Source organism: Rutilus rutilus, assembly GCF_951802725.1.
Source record: "Rutilus rutilus genome assembly, chromosome: 2".
Lineage (NCBI taxonomy): Eukaryota > Metazoa > Chordata > Actinopteri > Cypriniformes > Leuciscidae > Rutilus > Rutilus rutilus.
The window spans coordinates 17,714,366-17,732,735 of NC_140210.1; the positions used below are offsets into that span (position 1 = coordinate 17,714,366).

General features: G+C 37.3%; 1 protein-coding gene across 5 annotated transcripts in view; it reads left to right on the forward strand.

Moving 5' to 3' along the window:
• The window catches only part of tbc1d1 (TBC1 (tre-2/USP6, BUB2, cdc16) domain family, member 1), a 67,378-nt gene that overhangs the window by 21,756 nt on the left and 27,252 nt on the right, over window positions 1-18,370 (forward strand). For all 5 annotated transcript variants that reach the window (XM_084402251.1, XM_084402250.1, XM_084402252.1 and 2 more), the window contains 7 exons: window positions 3,454-3,750; window positions 4,346-4,540; window positions 12,053-12,142; window positions 12,771-12,875; window positions 16,312-16,444; window positions 17,538-17,629; window positions 18,240-18,350. In XM_084402251.1, coding sequence (XP_084258377.1) covers window positions 3,454-3,750; window positions 4,346-4,540; window positions 12,053-12,142; window positions 12,771-12,875; window positions 16,312-16,444; window positions 17,538-17,629; window positions 18,240-18,350 — 1,023 coding nt within the window. The remainder of the gene's footprint in view (window positions 1-3,453; window positions 3,751-4,345; window positions 4,541-12,052; window positions 12,143-12,770; window positions 12,876-16,311; window positions 16,445-17,537; window positions 17,630-18,239; window positions 18,351-18,370) is intronic.

Sequence of the window (18,370 nt, forward strand, 5' to 3'; positions counted from 1 at the left end):
TCTCAAGATCCTGGAGTGGCCTAGCCAGTCTCCAGACCTGAACCCAATAGAAAATCTTTGGAGGGAGCTGAAAGTCCGTATTGCCCAGCGACAGCCCCGAAACCTGAAGGATCTGGAGAAGGTCTGTATGGAGGAGTGGGCCAAAATCCCTGCTGCAGTGTGTGCAAACCTGGTCAAGAACTACAGGAAACGTATGATCTCTGTAATTAAGTTCTGCTTTTCTGATGTATCAAATACTTATGTCAGGCAAATTAATTACTTAAAAATCATACAATGTGATTTTCTGGATTTTTGTTTTAGATTCTGTCACTCACAGTTGAAGAGTACCTATGATAAAAATTACAGACTTCTACATGCTGCCAAAATCGGCAGTGTATCAAATACTTGTTCTCCCCACTGTAGAGATGGATATAGAGAGATGGATATAGAGAGATAAATACACGCACGCACGCACGCACGCACTTTGGCCACAAAACATATTTGCACACTTTAAGCCATAATTAAAATATCAAACTAAGTTGCATCTGCAAACAAATGTTGCAAGAGCTTTTCTCAGAACTAATTTCACTTTTAACCAGTTTCACCCAAGGTCATTTGTTGTAACATTTGAGAAGCAGAAAGTATCCAATTTGTGTGTTCATTTTGAACGGAATAACTTGTTTTGTGATTCAAAATGTAACAAATGTTTTGCTTGAAAATGCAACTGGGTCAACTCAACCAGAGGTCCAAGGCTTACATTTTTGATTTTGTTAATATTTTTTTCTGTTGTAATCAGGAGTAATCCACTATTTTGTAGAGGTGGGTCATAATGGCAATTTTCACCTGAGATTTGGAGCTAAATTAGAGGGGTGTAAAAATGACTTTAGAAAAATGGCAGCAGCATTTTTTATTTTTTTTTTTAACACAGAGATTTGTTGGTCTATTAGTAAAAACTGTTGACTTTAGCAATCTTGGTTTCATTATATGCCAATGGTGAAAATAAGTATCAAATAAAAAAAATTTAGTCAGGAAAGTTTCTAAAATTTGGTTGATTTGACACGGAATGACCCAACTAGCTTTAGATGTTGTCTTCAGGCGTTCTTATTGCTTTGATAGTCGACTAGTTGTTCAGACAACCCATAGACTAACCAGAAAATATGTAATTTTGCTGATCCCATGCATCTTGCTTTAATATCTTTAATGCTGTCATTCGTGTGTTTTTACACTGTTAGCGACATGTCCACCAATCCGATTCTTGCAAACCCGAGCATGTAAAATAATTCACAGGCAGATAATGGGCTGGTATTATACATTTCCCATATAACGACAATACAACTCACTGCTTAACTACCAATTTTTTTTTTGCTAACATTACAGACATGGCATCTGAGGGCTAATTCTTTTTTTTTCTCAGTTATTTTGCTTTATTTCCAGATTCAATCATAGTCTTTTTCTTACATAGGCCTACTAGAGCATGTACGCACATGTGTGTAAATAATTTTTTTTATATTTGGCCTATTCAAAATGAAAGATATATAAATTGTACTGAATGTCAGCACACAAAGCTATTTCCAACCACAGGTCGAGAGATGTCGTTCCCATCAAGCAACTTTGAGATGCTGTTTGCGAATATTCGTTGAAACTATGGTTTCGGGAAACAGAGACTCGTTAAACAATGTTGATAACGACAGAACTTGCGACCATAGATGGCTGTCGATGCTTTTGGGAAATGCACCCCTGATTGTTTTCTGATATGCAAGAAAAGTGTAGCCTAGGCCATTCCCCAAAGTTTTTGTTTTTGTTTTTCTCTTTACAGAGAGCATGTGAAAAAATCAACAAAATCGGTTACAGCATCTTTATCTGGGACCTGTCCAAGTTTTGGTGCCACTGCACATACAGTGCAGTGCAGCCTTCCAGAAGCCTACTACTTAGTACACTGTTTTTGACCCCTTAATAATGTTTATTGCCCATGAAAGACTATCCAAAGTGGTGGCAATATTATATTTTCATAGTTATAGTTTCATAGACAATACAAGAATCACTAGATTGTGTTGGAACTGCATTGAATTTCTGGTCACATGCCTGTCCCATTCAGTGCTTATGAAACAACTCCAAATTGAGCTTGTACTATAGCCTGAGGTATTTTCCCAATGTTCGCTGTTTTCTCCTGGGCCAGCCTGTTTGACTTTTTAGTTTTTTCTATGGATGTTGCTGAAATAGACTTTAACTTAGTTCTGCATACCAGTGAATTAAGATTTGATTAGCAGAAAAATAAACTGTATCTAAATTCTGCAGCTGTCTGAGGCAGCAGACACACTCTTTTGCCCTTTACAGAAGTGGTGAACATTTTTGCTGTAGTCATTCAGTGAATTAGATGTGAAATAACATGTTTTTTATACCATGATTTGTCTTTATAAATATAAGTACATAGGCGTGGTGGGATAAATGCAGTGTAAACATGTCATCAAATTAACATACATAAGTACACCTGACTTAAATTAACTCAACCTGTGTTTGCTGAGAATAACAGAATGCTCAGCCTTTGCAATTGAATAGATCCCCTCTGTTTTTTCACCCTTTTAAAAAAGGATTTGTGGAAAATGCCCACTGTAGAGAATTATCTGGGTTAGTGGTAAATGCTCCAGTAGTTTCACACTTTTTAGTATCACAGGAAATAGCTATAGAGTGGTATTGCTTTGTAAGTGTGGAATAGCATTTCCGCAAAGGAATTTAAATTTGTAGCTTTGTTACTTTTATGAATGCTTAAACAACTTGTCCCACCATTTGTCTTATGGACATAGGAATTATGCATGAAATTGTGTGTATTTTTGTGGTGAAGAAGAATCTGATAAAGCAGAAAAAAACAACTGATGGATCATGGACCCAAGCCATATCATCATAATGTAGTTAATTGTTGTACATTGTTACATTTTTTTTGACCACCGTATTCTTTGACCCTTCAGATGAGCATTTAAATTATTCTCTAGATAATCTCATATTCATAACAGATAAAACTATAGTAATTCACAATGCAAAAATACACCATGTAAGACTTCTAAGAGAGAGCGCAGTTCTTGTAATATAACAAAGTGTTATCTTTATAATAGTCCTAGGTTTCGGGCAGGTGTGCTTAAGTGTCTGTCACATCACAGAAATTGAGGTTCATACAGTAGTTCTGAACCCTCTGCTCCTGGAGTGACATTTAGACTCAATTTTATTATGGTAATGTAACTGAAAGCTAATGGAAATCATATTCCCTCCACGATTGTAATGATGTGCAATGGAAAGATTCAATGGATAATTCATGGAACCATTGATGCCAATGCCAGCCTTTTTTTAGAGTATGGCTGACTGAGAATAGAGCATACAGTTGCACTGGTAACTGAAAACATTTGTGATGCATATTGGTCAGAGTGACTAGTTTACACTGTTTACTTGACCTCATTGTTTTTCTCTTTCACCTCTGTCCTCCAGGTTCCAGAGATCATCAGCACACTCAGGCAGGCCGGCAAAAGTTCTGCCCGACAAGAAGACACTACCTCTCCTCTACCCAGCAACGATCAGCCAGATGCCTCCTGCTCCACAGCAATGACGGTCGATGCAGCAACAGCCTTTGCTAAGAAGTTTGAGGTGTTGTTCTGTGGGCGAGTGGTGGTGGCCCACAAGAAAGCTCCACCTGCACTGATAGATGAGTGTATTGAGAAGTTTGGACGTGTCAGCGTCACAGGCTCACTTGCAGCAGGCATCAGGCGGGCGTTCTCGCTCAATCAGGTTACACTCAAATTTCCTATTTCGAAATTGCTGAACACAATACTAGATTGTGGTTATAATACTAGATTAAACTTTCTGCACCAGGGTTTTTTACTGATGTAGAAAATCCTTTTGTTATGTGAATATGATTTAGCATAAGCTTATAAAAATGTCATTTTTTTTTCTTTTTCTTATTTTTAATATTATGGCTTTCCATGTTAGAATCTTGTAATTTTTCAATCAAAACTCAATCAAAATCTGCAATAATTAAATAAAACATCCCTCCCCACACTTTATGGACTTACTTTTCTAGTTATTATATTATATTATATTATATTATATTATATTATTATATTATTATATTATATTATATTATATTTATATTATATTATATTATATTATATTATATTATATTATATTATATTATATTATATTATATTATATTATATTATATTATTGAATGCAATATAATATTTTTTATATAATATTAAATGTCTACTTTTAATCTGTATATTCTATCTATTTTCATAGCACCATTCTCGTGACCATCTTTAAAATTTGTAATATTTTTTTAAGTACGTTTTGTCCTTAACTGATAATTGTGTTTCACTTCCAGATGGTCAATGGAACAAACGATGGAGCAGATGGAGGTGGAAAACGACCTCTATTTTTCAAAAGAGATCAGAGTTTTCCGTTTCTGCAAGGATTGGATGAGAATGGCCTATCACCGGAGCTCCAGCGACGAGCAGCAGATGGAGCCACCGGGGTCCAACCCACCAGCCTACAGGAGAACAGAACCATGTTGTTCACAGTGAGTGCCACACACACACTCCCTCACACATGCAAATGTAAACATCAGAACCAGAGGTAGGACTGTGTGTTGACGTTTGCTAATCGCCACAACAGGAAAAAGAGCAGCAGAAGAAGAGACAATCTATGCACTAACCCCAAACAAGGGCTTTTCTCAATACCAAGTTCACAAAGTTTGGACTTGTGTCCTTGGTAGTTTGGAGTACGAACTCACAAGGACGGGAGTACGCATTTTCTGTGATTCTGCAAATGGAAACAGCAGCGTTTTTGATAACGTCACTCACCTCGCCTCGCTACTCTGGTTATCTGTATGTATATTTACAATCTTATGAATATCCATTATAAAGGTATAAATATAGAGGATAAGAAGCTATACAAAAAAACAATAAAGACATACAAACAATTCAGTCAAACGTACAAAGTACAACTACTTCAGGGGGGACTAAATGTCGCTAGGTGGAACAAACCGCAATTTGCAATACTGTCTGCTCAAAATAAATGTCTATATTTGAAAAAACATGATTTCCAGTGCGCACAAACGTACCAGATTACTGAGTGCCCTGTTGGTTACAGTGCATACTTCCTTTTTATTCATATTTTTTCAAACTATTTCTCTATTAGTAATTACAGAATCAAGAAGTTGCCATGTAAAGTAAGTCTATTTAATTTAGAGATTTTATTTTATTTTATTCATTTTCAAATTATTTATTTCTAATTAATTAAATGTTAATACATTTTTATATATATATAAACAAACAATTTATTTGATATATATATATATATATATATATATATATATATATATAATATTTATTTTATTTATATATATATATATATATATATATATAAATTACACATACATACTATCGGCTTTATATCGCCCGCCCTGCTCTCTAAGATATTCGTATCGGCCATCAAAAACCAATATCGGCCGACCACTAATACACAGTCCTTCACTGAGGTTACTAAGCATTCACAGGGTCACAAAGAACAACAGATCTTACGCCTTTGTTTAGCCCAGGCCCTTTTGTTTGTTCTTATGTGAATCACATCTAGATCCATTTCACATTGACCTTTTCACATAAAATCTGCTTTCCTAACATAATCCACAAACCGGATTTTAGTTGAAATGCTGTCTTTGTTCATGAGAAACTTGCAATCCAAGATTATATGATGATTCTCCCAATAATTGCATTGAAATGTTACATGAACATGTATAACACATAAACACCACATTATCTCTGAAGCCATGCAGAAACCTGTTTGGACATCTGCTAAAGGCTTTCAAAGAAGCTCTCTTTGTCTTAGTATTTCTCTCTCTGTAGAGATAAGACACACAATTAAACATTTTGAAGTGTGTGTTCTGTGGTGTTTTCAACATGGGTTGTAGTAATTGTGACGCTTGTAAGTGTGTGAGAGGTCAGCATGCCTTACGCCTATGTGCATGCATGCATGTGCATGCATGGACATTTGTGCAGGTGTGTCTCTTTATGTGGCCCTTTTATGGTCATTTTTGAGTCACACTATGAGCCAATTCCTCTGTCTCTTCCGCTCTTACTCTCATTTTACCTCTCTGTCTCTAATTTAAATTCCATGTTCCTCTCCCCCAAGTGGAGTGTGAGATGGTATGTCAGTGTTGCCTGAAGCACATATTGTAGCCTGAAGCACATATAGATTCTCATTAAACGAGTCTCTGCTAAAATCATCACTGCTTCGATTCACACAAATCTTCACTCCTGCAGTGGCCTGAAAGTATTTGGTCGCATAAATCACACTTAAAAATGTATGGTTGTCATTGCATTACATCACAAAATATCAAACCAATTGGCATATGGTTTAATGAAATATAGAACACTTAAAAAAAAAAAAAAAATTTAGTCTGTAAGATTTGATGTTATTTGAAAGAAGTCTTATGCTCCACAAAGGCTGCATTTATTTATTCAAAAATAAAAACAATAATATTGTTAAATATTGTAACAAATTAAAATAACTGTTTATATATATTTTAAAATATAATGTATTCCTGTGAAATATAAATGTTTTGTAATATTATAAATGTCTTGACTGTCACTTTTGTACAATTTGATGCGTCCTTACTGAATAAAAATAAGAAAAATCAAACTGACCCCAAACTATTGAACTGTAGTGTTTAAAATAGAGTATTGCCCCGGTTTTAAACTGTAGCCCGAACCCGGGCCGTATCCGAGATCATTTAACCCATTATAATTTAACACCGAAGCAAAAGAGAAAAAGCACATACTTACCCATTTTGAAACTTTTTTGGGTGAACATTCATTCCTCTGGAACTCTTTTTTTTTTTTCTTTAAAACTATTTTACGCATGTGCTCTTTTCTCGCTTAGTCTTCCGGTCACAACACTGCAGACGCCACGCAAACCTATAGTTTTTGTTTAGTTCTGAACCCGAAGGCTATTTATAAAACACAAACCACAAACCCGACCTGAAACCCATGAGTTTTTCGGGACCCGTCGGGCCTGGGTCGGGTAGCAGACCTCTAAAATAGATACGTTTAGCTGGCCGGTGCTTTTATTAGGCAGAGCAACAATACACTGTTTAAAGTCCCCCTGCAGTCATTCATTTTATCCCTTAAAACTCATTTTTGATCACCAAAATGACATATTTAAAAATGTTTTCTGTGAAAAAAATAAATAAAAATACATTTCTTCGTGCCTTAAAATAGCTTGAATGTAACTCAACATCCTTGCTTTTAGTAAAAGCAGAACCATGAATATGCAAATTATCCCCACCTCCACTCACTCTCACCAGCTCAGAGATCCACTCACTCAACTTTACTCAAGTTACTGTAGTAAATGCTGCACAATGGTATTGCTCTTTACAACGGTGGACACATAACTGTAATTAATATGATTAGATTTTGTTCCCGTTTGCAGGCTGCCTTCTAAAAAATCAGCATAGAAACACTTTGAACATCATAGAACGTCAGTGGAGAAAAGCATATAGTTCATCATAACATCGTAATTTACATCATATACATAATTCACCGTCTATACTTCATACCAGCAGAAAAATGTACAGAGATAGATGGCTTCTCTTGAGACTCCCCTGCTTCGCAGAATAGTTAATGATATGCTAGTGCCCGCCTGCACGTTGACATGATTAGTTCAAGGTAGTTTGTGACGTAAGAAACACCAGTGATTTCAAACCGTGGTTTTGAGACTGTCTTTGGTTCACTGCAGTTTTGATGAGAAAATACTCAGCAATGGTGTTGACTTATGAGTTTGCACATGGTTTGTCTTAAAGCATATTAAAAACACTACATAGACATGAACCGCTTTAAAAACTTGATTTTTACCACAATTAAATCAAATTGTATGGTACCTTCATTTTATTTATTTATTTACCTTTATTTTACCAGGAAGTCTTAATGAGATTAAAATCTATTTTACAAGAGAGACCTGACCAAGGTATCAGCCAGACAGAAAGACAACATTTTTAAATACAAGTACACAATAGAACCACCATGTATCCTCTCAACAAAAACAATCGCAAGCCTTCATTATCCCTCAATTCTTTTTATGATGCCTTTAAATTCACCAATAGACAAATTTGTCTAGTATTAGATATTTTTGCAAATTATTCCATGCCCAGCCCAGGGTGCGTGGTAGGAAAATGCAGTTTTCCCCATTTGTGTTAAAGGGATGGTTCAGAGTAAAATCAACCTAGGGTCCTTTGCACCATGACCTCGAGCCAAACTTTTTTTAAGTGTTAACAACTTAGTGTTAACTAATAATTGTTGCAAACTGGTACTACCAACAAAATATTAGTGCATTTCTGGAACCGGGCGTCGTTACACTACATCCTAATGCATCGCTTTCTGCCAGGACTTTTACGTGAACTCAAGGTACATTAAAAAGCAAACACTTGGAAGAGTGTAGCTGGTAAAACTGTCAGAACTAAGACAAAGAAGGGTACAGAGATAAGCTGGGAGTTGACCTAGCATTGCTTTATAGATAATTTTTTTTACCAGTGCTATTTTCTACGTATGGTGGTTAGTGATGGCCAACCCACCATCTCATAAAGAATGCAATGATGAGTACAGGATTTTGCATTTGTAATAAAGCATAAAGAAGCATGTTACACTGAATAAAGGCTTGTTAAGATGGAGGAGGCTGCATGCATGTATAATATCTCACCATAGTCAATCACAGTTAGGAAAGTAGCTTCTACAAGTTTCTTGTTGGTATCAAAAGTAAAATTAGTTTCCTGATTAGATTAGCAATATAGTCAATTAGCAAAAAGTTTATCGTCTATCCAAATGCCCAAGTACTTGTAAGATGGTTCCCTTTCAATAGTTTTACCATCATATGTAAAAATGCTAAGGTACTTATGAATCTGAATGTTTTTTTTTTTTTTTTTTGTGAATATAAAGCCAATTTTAAGCTCACCAGAGCACCTTGCAATGACTGAAATGCAGTCTGAAGCTCTTGCACCGCCTGTGTTATGGATAGAGCAAGTGTGTGTAAATAATAGTATCGCCAGCATAAAAATGAGCTTTAATGTCCTTACCCAAATCATTTATATAAATGGAAAACAAAAGAGGTCCCAAAATGGAACCCATTTCATGGTGTTTCTAATTAGCTAGTTAGACCAATTAATTAATGATCGGTTTGATGTAGTTTGATTAGTGCACATGAACAGGTTTGTATTTATATGGCGATTCATAGGGGTTGCTCACTTTTATATTGTTGTCGATTTGTTTCAAAGGCACACAGAGTTAAAATGGGGATTGTGCTGAGTAATATATTGTTAAAAGATGCACACTGCAAGATCCAATCAGCACTTCCTGTTTCGCTGACTGACAGGAAGCTGTCAGCTCCTCAGCAGGAAATGACATGGCAACATTGAGCCATTTTTTAAAAAAATGACTGAATTGCCTGCAGCAGCAGCCCCGGTATTATGAAATTACATTGTGGGCAATCTGTTCCGGTTTTATTTGTTTGTTCTTTTCTTAACAAGGAAGTCACATCTAATGTGTGGTGATGTGTTTGCTATTGTGTAATTTTGTTTTTTAGAAAGCAAAGGGGATCATCCACAGGGGAAGCGATGGCCACAGTGTGCACTTATGTTTTTAATGCTCTCTAAAGTTGTGAAGTCAGTTATCCTATCTATGGTAACAGGATAGCATTTGCCCATAAATCAAAGCAGTGTTTCCTGTACATTCAGTGGCTGTGCTGTAAAATAAATTATATTTTAGCTGAGTTGTGAGTTTGAAGTCTGAATTGGATGTATTATTATAAAGGACCCAGTCTCTCGCGTCACAAAAACAACACAAGTTTCCTGGCTGCACGCAGAAAGCAAACATACAGTGTGACAAGTGTTTTATGAACAAATGATTTCAGTTCTAAATCAAAGTTGTTTCTGAATGAACATACGGCACTTGCTGACTTGTTCATATGGCAATGAATTTTGATTCAGTAAATGGTATTTTTAATTAGAACAGTACCTAAAGTATTATTGTTTTTTTTTTATGTGTAGCCAGCCATTTATTAAAGCAAAATAAACTTAAAAGGGTGAACAGAGAAAATAAGCAACAACACAACGTTTTATTTTAAGTTCTCTACCTCATCCAGCTCTTCAATGAATGTCCTGGATGAAACACACACACACACACACACACACACACACACACACACACACACACACACACACACACACACACACACACACACACACACACACACACACACACACACACACACACACACACACACACACACACACACACACACACACACACACACACACACACACACACACACACACACACACACACACACACACACACACACACACACTGATTTGAATTTCAAACATGTTGTTTACACTGTAAAACTATGGAATTCAATTTGAAATGTAATATGCAAAATGACAATGCATTTCTGTTTTTAAATGTACATTTTCCATTACATTTGTGCAACGTTGGTGCAAAATGAAGATGAAAAATCAATTATATAATTTACATTTGCCATTTCATACAATAGTTTTAATATGTAAATTGAATATGTATTTAACGCTTTATAAGTTGCAAAATGAAAATGTATTACAGAAATGATTAGATATGTTTAACATGTTCAAGCAAAAACTGTAGCAAAATGATCATTTAAATTGTTATTTTTCCTAATTGCATTTACACTCACATTTAAGACCCTTGCGATTGCATTTTCATTAAATGTCCCGGTGATGTAACCAGTACGATGTTGGAACGTCTGGGATCATTTTCTGCCTTATCAGGCGTCGACACCCGTTTGGTGTCAACATTATGATACGTTGCTGTTGTCGTCTGCTGTGCTGGACTGTGTTAATGATGGTTTCGTTTTGTATAAAATATTCTCATTGTCTGATACACATATTCTTATTACTATTAACTATAATTACCCAATAATGTTGGAGATCATACAGTTTTTCCTTACAAATGCATAGGCCTATTAATCTGAGATTACAGAATATGACGGGTCAAATTCATAGCTACCGAAAATTGTGACCCGCTCTTTATTTTTTCATAACTGACTGTAATGTTCAATAAAGTGACTCATGTGATGCATGACCATCTCCCATTTCTATTTTATGTAGCATATTGATCAGATATTGATAAATCTATAGGTACAGTAGGGTCATGGAATCTGACGGGTCAAATTCATAGAAGACTAGCCTTTTTTGGGTGAATGTGTAGCAGGTCGGGGGCTGGTGACGTCATCGTCTATAATTCAGTGTCTAATATTTAAAAAAACGAAGCAGCACAAACAAATTTTTTAACGGCACAAAACAGCACAAAGAAACGAGACTATTGGCGGGGCCAACTTAACGCACTGATTGACAGGGTGGTAGGAGACGTGAGGCGGAGACGTGAGGCGGAGATCGGCTCGGAATGCATTCTCAGTTTGCAAATTGAATTTTGCTACATTCATTGCGGGACATTTATTGAAAATGCAATCGCAAGTGTCTTAGCTGTGAGTGTAAACAATTAAGAAAAATAACATTTAAATTATCATTTTGCTACAGTTTTTGCTTGAACATATTAAACGTGTAATAATTTCTGTAATACATTTTCATTTTAATTTTGCAACTTATAAAGCGTTAAAATATGTATTCAATTTACATATTAAAACTAGTGTATGAAATGGCAAATGTAAATTATAAAATATAATCATTTTCATTTTGCACCAAACGTTGCACAAATGTAATGGAAAATTTAAATTAAAATACAGAAATGCATTGCCATTTTACATATTGCATTGTCATTTTGCATATTACATTTCATATTGAATATTGCTACCCATATGCTTTCATGTAAAACAGCCTCAGCTGTGTAAAACGGCTCAAATTACATAATTTGGTCAGCATCCCAGGAAGAGCCATCATTAATGGCTTTGAGCGTACATGCATATATTTACTCTTTGAAAGGAGATTTTCACTCTCTCCCTCATTTTTATCTACACATGCATTCATTTATTAATGTATGTCTGTCTGTTGCAGATTGGGCGCTCTCAGATCTTTCTTGTGAGTCCCGACACTAAGAAAGTGGCCATAGAGAAGAGCTTCAAAGAGATTTCCTTCTGTTCTCAGGTCTGTTTCATCATGTTGATGCTAAGATGTTGTTGTGGCCAGTTAATTATATTATGCCTACATAATGACTTTATAGTTAAATAGAGAGATCTGATCAACAATCGGGCATGATTGAGCAAGACCTCAAGCTAGCTGAATTCCTAGTGTAATTAGCATAGCTGTAAAGAAATCACCCCTTTGTCTTTGCACTTGTCTAAACCTGTTTTCTAAATATTATTATCCATATGCTGCATCATAGTATCTAAACATTTTCCAAATCAGGTATTGTTGCCTGTTAGTTGGTGGTAAACAATATGAAAAGTTGTACAATGTTAAAAGTATTTATATACTTATTCCAAAGTTTGGGGTCAGTAATTGATAATAAATAAGAAATGTTTATAGAGCAGCAAATCAGCATATTAGAATGATTTCTAAAGGATCATGTGACACTGAAGACAAGTAATGGCTGAAAATTCTGATTTGCCATCACAGGAATAGATTACATTTGAAAATATATTTGGAAACAGTAAATTTTTATTGTATTTTTGATCTAATAAATGCAGTTCTTTCAAAAACATAAAAAAATGACCCTTTACAAGTGGCTCCTTGTCTCTTTTTCTTCCTCATGAGTTTCTTTTTCTTTCTTTAGGGAATTCGTCACGTGGACCACTTTGGCTTCATATGCAGGGAGTCGGTGGAATGCGGAGGCTGCCAGTTTGTTTGTTATGTTTTCCAGTGTGCTAACGAAGCTCTGGTGAGAACCATGGATTAATAGATGGTGGGATGGAAAACGTTGTTAATTCCATCTGATGAACGTATTCAGAATAGTTCCTTTAGAGAGGACAGAAAAATTAGGATATTTGATAATGGTCTTTTTCAGTCAAGTGAGGTTGAAAATACAAAGTGCTATGAAACATCAGAAGGAAACTATAAGTATGCAGGAGATTATTTTGCACGGATTGTTTTTAAATTGAAGGCTGTCTTCTCTCCTATCGCTATCTTTTCTAACATCGGCTGATTGTTGGTTATCTTCCGTTGGACTTTACTTTACTGAACTCGTCGTTCAGTGCTGCTACTTCGAGGCATATTCCTGGGGCAGCCAATCAGCTGTCCTGATGCAGTTTAGCCTTGAGCATAGGACCGCTTCCTCTGTCAGCTGCTTCCAGCTAGTCCCCCATGACTCATGCACCTCACTGCTATGTTATGCCATTTTTCTCGCTGTGCTTGATAACTTTCCATCTATGTTTGTCCAATGGCTAGCTCCAGGCTAAACCTTTCAGCGACCGGCGTGAAGCTCAAGTATTCCATCTCGCAGCTGCTGAATCTTAACAACTGCACCATTCCAACGTGCGTTGCAGCCATTAAAGAACATGGACGTCTGAGCCGACCGCGATATATCCACAGAAGTTCCCGTGGAAAGTTTATTTACCATCAGCCTGGCCACTCTGCTTCAGCCATTCCATCCATCTGGACCACTGTCGCACGTCTGCCGTGTCATCAGGGCAGTGTCGCTCTCGGTGTTAGTAACACGGGAAACACCTCGAGATCTTTGCACGCTCTGCTGGGAGGCACGGGATATATATCGCAAGAAATCTGCACACCAAGCAGGACAGAAAACGTGGAGTGGAATCCAATGTGTATTACGGCCTTTAAAGAGATTCACTATCTCATCAACGCATAAAATAGAACTTTTTTATACACAATCCCTCAGAAATAAATCATATTTTATACAAAATCACATCACAGACAGGACAAGGGATTAGACCTTATGTGCATAACAGAAACATGGCACCAGCCAGAGGTTTATTCAGCATTAAATGAAGCCTGTCCCCCCGATTATAGCCATCTTGAGAAAGCCTGCAGTACTGGTCGTGGTGGCAGCTTAGCTGTAATACACTGGCAGAAATTGGAGCTGTCCCCCCTCTCTCTGCCTACACTGTCCTCATTTGAATGCCTTGCATTTAAATGTAAACCCCCTTTTCGCATGACAATTCTTCTTATCTACTGGCCACCCAAACCAAACTCAGTTTTTATTTCAGAGATGCATGATCTTCTTACAACCACTTCTGCCAACATTATAATACTTTGAGATTATAATATTCATGTAGACACCCCCTCTTGTCATTTTGCAGCCAAGTTTCTGCAACTATTGGACTGTCTTAACCTCCAACAACATGTTGATGTCCCCACATACTCCAGGGGGCATACTCTTGACATTTCAAACTCCACCCCCATTTGCAACTTTCTGGTGTATGATCTGGGTGTGTCTGACCACAACGGCATCTCATGGAGCTGCCACTCCCCCTTTGCTCACACCAAAAACATTCTTTGAATCTGCTAAAGGGACCTGAAATATTAGCCTTGACACCTTGACCATAGATCTCCAGCATCTCTCCCCTGCTGATTTCTCTTCAGTCACACTGAGTCGGTTGACTTCTACAATCGATCTCTGAGCGGTCTCCTAGATCTCCACACCCCTGTCAGAACTAGAACTGTCATCTTTTCGCGCTCAGTCCCTTACACCTGTGCACTGTGGAAGATGGGCGACAGCTGGGCGTGTCCTTGAGTGGTGTCTGAGAACAAGCTTCTAGAGAACATCAGAAGGCCTATGCAAAGTCCTGGAGAGATGCGCGATCACAGTTCTACTCTAAAATCATCAACAATAACCCTGGAAATTCCAAACAACTTTTCTCCACTTTAAATCACATCATTAAACTACAAGCCTTTTTTTCAGAAGCCCACAGAAGAGAGGTGCAATAATTGTATCCCTTTTTTCAGACAAAAAGTAAACACCATCCGCTCTCTCCTTTCTAGCTCCTCTGCCTTACCTGTCCCGACTGTTGATCCACATCCTGGGACCTTCCGACCGTTCTGTTGTTTTTCTGACATCTCACAATGAGAGGTTCAGGACATCATCAGAAAGATGAAACATTTGCCCTGGATCTCCAACCTTCCTTTCATTTCCAAAGTGCTGGAAAAAGTAGTTGCTGCACAGCTTCAGGTCCATTTAAAACAAAACAATTTGTTTGAGAAATTCCAGTCTGGTTTCCGCTTTGGCCACTGCACGGAAACCGCTCTGGTCAGAGTCATAAATTACCTGCTGATGACAGCAGACGCTGGCTCCCCATCTCTTCCGATCCTTCTGGACTTGACTGCAGCGTTTGACACTGTGGATCATAACATTCTCCTCCATCGTCTACACTCCACTATCGGTCTATCTCAGGGTTGTCCAAACTCAGTCCTGGAGGGCCACTGTCCTGCAGAGTTTAGCTCCAACCCCAATTAAACACACCTGAACCAGATAATCAGACCTTGATTATCTGGTTCAGGTGTGTTTAATTGGGGTTGGAGCTAAACTCTGCAGGACAGTGGCCCTCCAGGACTGAGTTTGGACACCCCTGGTCTATCTGACTCTGTTTATAACTGGTTTTCATCCTACCTCACTTGGAGAACTGAGCATGTTGCCTTGGGAGAGGCTAAATCCTTGACACAACGTCACCTCTGGTGTCACTCAAGGCTTGGTGTTCGGCCCCACCCTGTTCATCCTCTATATGCTCCCCCTTGGCAGCGTCATCTGCCGGCATTGAATTTCATTTCACTGCTATACTGATGACACTCAACTCTATCTCAGGACAAATTCAACCCCCTCTGCTGCATCATCCACTATGACCACCTGCCTGGAGGAGATAAAGGCGTGGATGAAGCTAAATGTCCTGCTTAAAGACAGAAGCTATTCTAGTCGGTACCCCACATCAGGTCCAGACATCTGACATTACCAGCGTTCATTTCTCTGGCCAGGATATTCCACTTTTAACATCAGTCACCAACCTGGGTGTAAAAATGGATTCTCATCTGAACTTTGATATTCCTCCTTATTCCACCAAACTTCGTCCCACACTTACTCTTGCAGATGTGGAAAAGCTCCCATCCTCCCATCACCCCCATCCTCAAATCACTTCACTGGCTTCCTGTCTCACTCAGGATTGAGTACAAGGTCTACTTGTCTAGCCAAATGGAAATGACATTTTGCAAATGTCAATGAATTATTTCAACCCCTTCATGAGATTTATAACTATAAATAGTCCGAATATTTCCACAGGATGCAGTTATTGTTTTTTTTAAACTGTTTCCAAACTGTCAAGTTAGATGCTCAGAGCTGCTCTGTGTGAATGTCACTCTTTCATGTTCAGGTGGATGAGATCATGTTAACTTTGAAGCAGGCGTTCTCTGTGGCCGCCCTTCAGCAGAACAGTAGGACCCAGACTCAGCAGTGTGACAGCTGTCCCCTGCAGCAGCTGCACAGACTGTGTGACAGAATAGAGGGTGAGATGTCTACTGTTTGTCATATCACTCAAGTCTATCATTTTTTATCTCTGTATCAGCCCATTTCTCTTTCTTTTTGTATCTCTTCATGTTTTGCACCTGTCAAAGGCCCAGAGTAACAAATGTTCTAGTGCACACTCTCATATTTATTTGGGGTGGATTTATTGGTTCCCTGTACTCTAAAGGGATAGTTCATCTAAACAGTAAAATTCTACCAGCACTTCTTTTTTTCCTTTGGATCATAAAAAGAGATATTTTGAAAGAGTCCCCATTTCTTTTTTCCATACATTGAAAACACACTATTGATCAAAGGTTTGTGGTCAATAAGTATTTTATGCTCACTAAGGCTGATCAAAAATACAGTTAAAAGAGTAATATTTTAAATTATGACTTAAAATTAACTGGTTTCTATTGAATATATTTTTAAATGTAATTTATTCCTGTGACAAAAAGCTGAGTTTTCAGCATTATTACTCCAGTCTTCAATGTCACATGGTCCTGAAGAAATCATTTTAATATGCTGATTTGCTGCTCAATTATCTTATTATCAGTTTTCATAACAGTTGTGCTGCTTTATATTTTGTGGAAATGGTGATTTATTTTATGAATAGAAGAAAGTTATTTTTTTGCAACAATGTGTAGGTCTTTACTGTCACTTTTGATCAATTGATTGTGTCCTTGCTGAATTTCTTTCAATTAAAAAAATCAAATAAATCTGTATATAGTATCTTTATAGAACTATGAGGCTTTTTGGTGCTTGGTCACTACTATATGCTTTCATTTTATGGAAATAGCAGTCAAGTATTTTTATTTTATTTTAAATACAGTATTCCCTTTTGTGCTCCATTGAAGAAAGAAAATCATACCAGTTTGGAATTAAATTTGGGTTATGACAGAATTTTTACGTTTATGTGAATTTATCATTATAAACACCCCAACTTAACCATAAGGTTGGCAGAATTGATCAATTGTTTATTCAGAACATGAATTAGGAGGTTACAACAGATTTTTAGTTCCCAGATTTCATATCAGAGTTCTGCGGGCTGCAACAGTGCATACTTTGTGCTTGGCATGACACTGTATTTATGTGCAGGTCTACATCCATCCAAAGCTAAGCTGGAACTGCAGAAGTATTTGGCAGGTCTGGATAATCAGGAGCAGGCAGCTGCGTTTGAGAGCACCATGGTGAGTTATTTCAATTTTAAAACCGCTATAACACGTTACACAAATACGCTTTAGCTCCCCGGTTCCCTGGATTACCAGTGTGTGCCAAATCCTTTAAGTGTGGCATTCAAGGAATGTGTGCTTTTCTGTTCAGAGGGTGTGACTGGTATAAATTAAACCAGTTTGTCCACTAGTCTAGCATCCTGAAACCATAGTCAACCTGAACGACTGAACATTTATCAACCTGATGAATGGACAGATATCCTCAGAGCGTCAACTGTTTTTCTTTTTTACTTGATGATTGTTTAAAATTGAATATCAGCTTTAAGGGTGCAACAAACAGAAACTTGTCTTTACAATATTGATTATAATATAATTGATTTAAATATGCCCCCGTTTTCACATAACTTTTATATATCTTTTAAAAGTTTTGATCACCTTAAAATGCTCGTTGACTAGTTGAAATTTGAGCTTTTGTGTAAATGGTGTAATAGATGAGTAATTTTCGGAGTAAATTCCTTCTGCTCTGTGTTGTTCACGTTTCCCACTAACCGTGAGTGGTTTGTAAGGTCGCTGATGCCATCTTGTGGAAGTTTGGAGAAATAAAATCTTTGTTTGTGTGTTTGAACAGAAAGCCAGGCCCAAGTCAGATCAGGAAGAGAATGAGTTGGTTGTGTCATTTCTTAGACGACTGTATGAGGACAGACAAAAGACACACACACACAACGGACAAACAAAAAAGGTATACCACCATTTAATTAA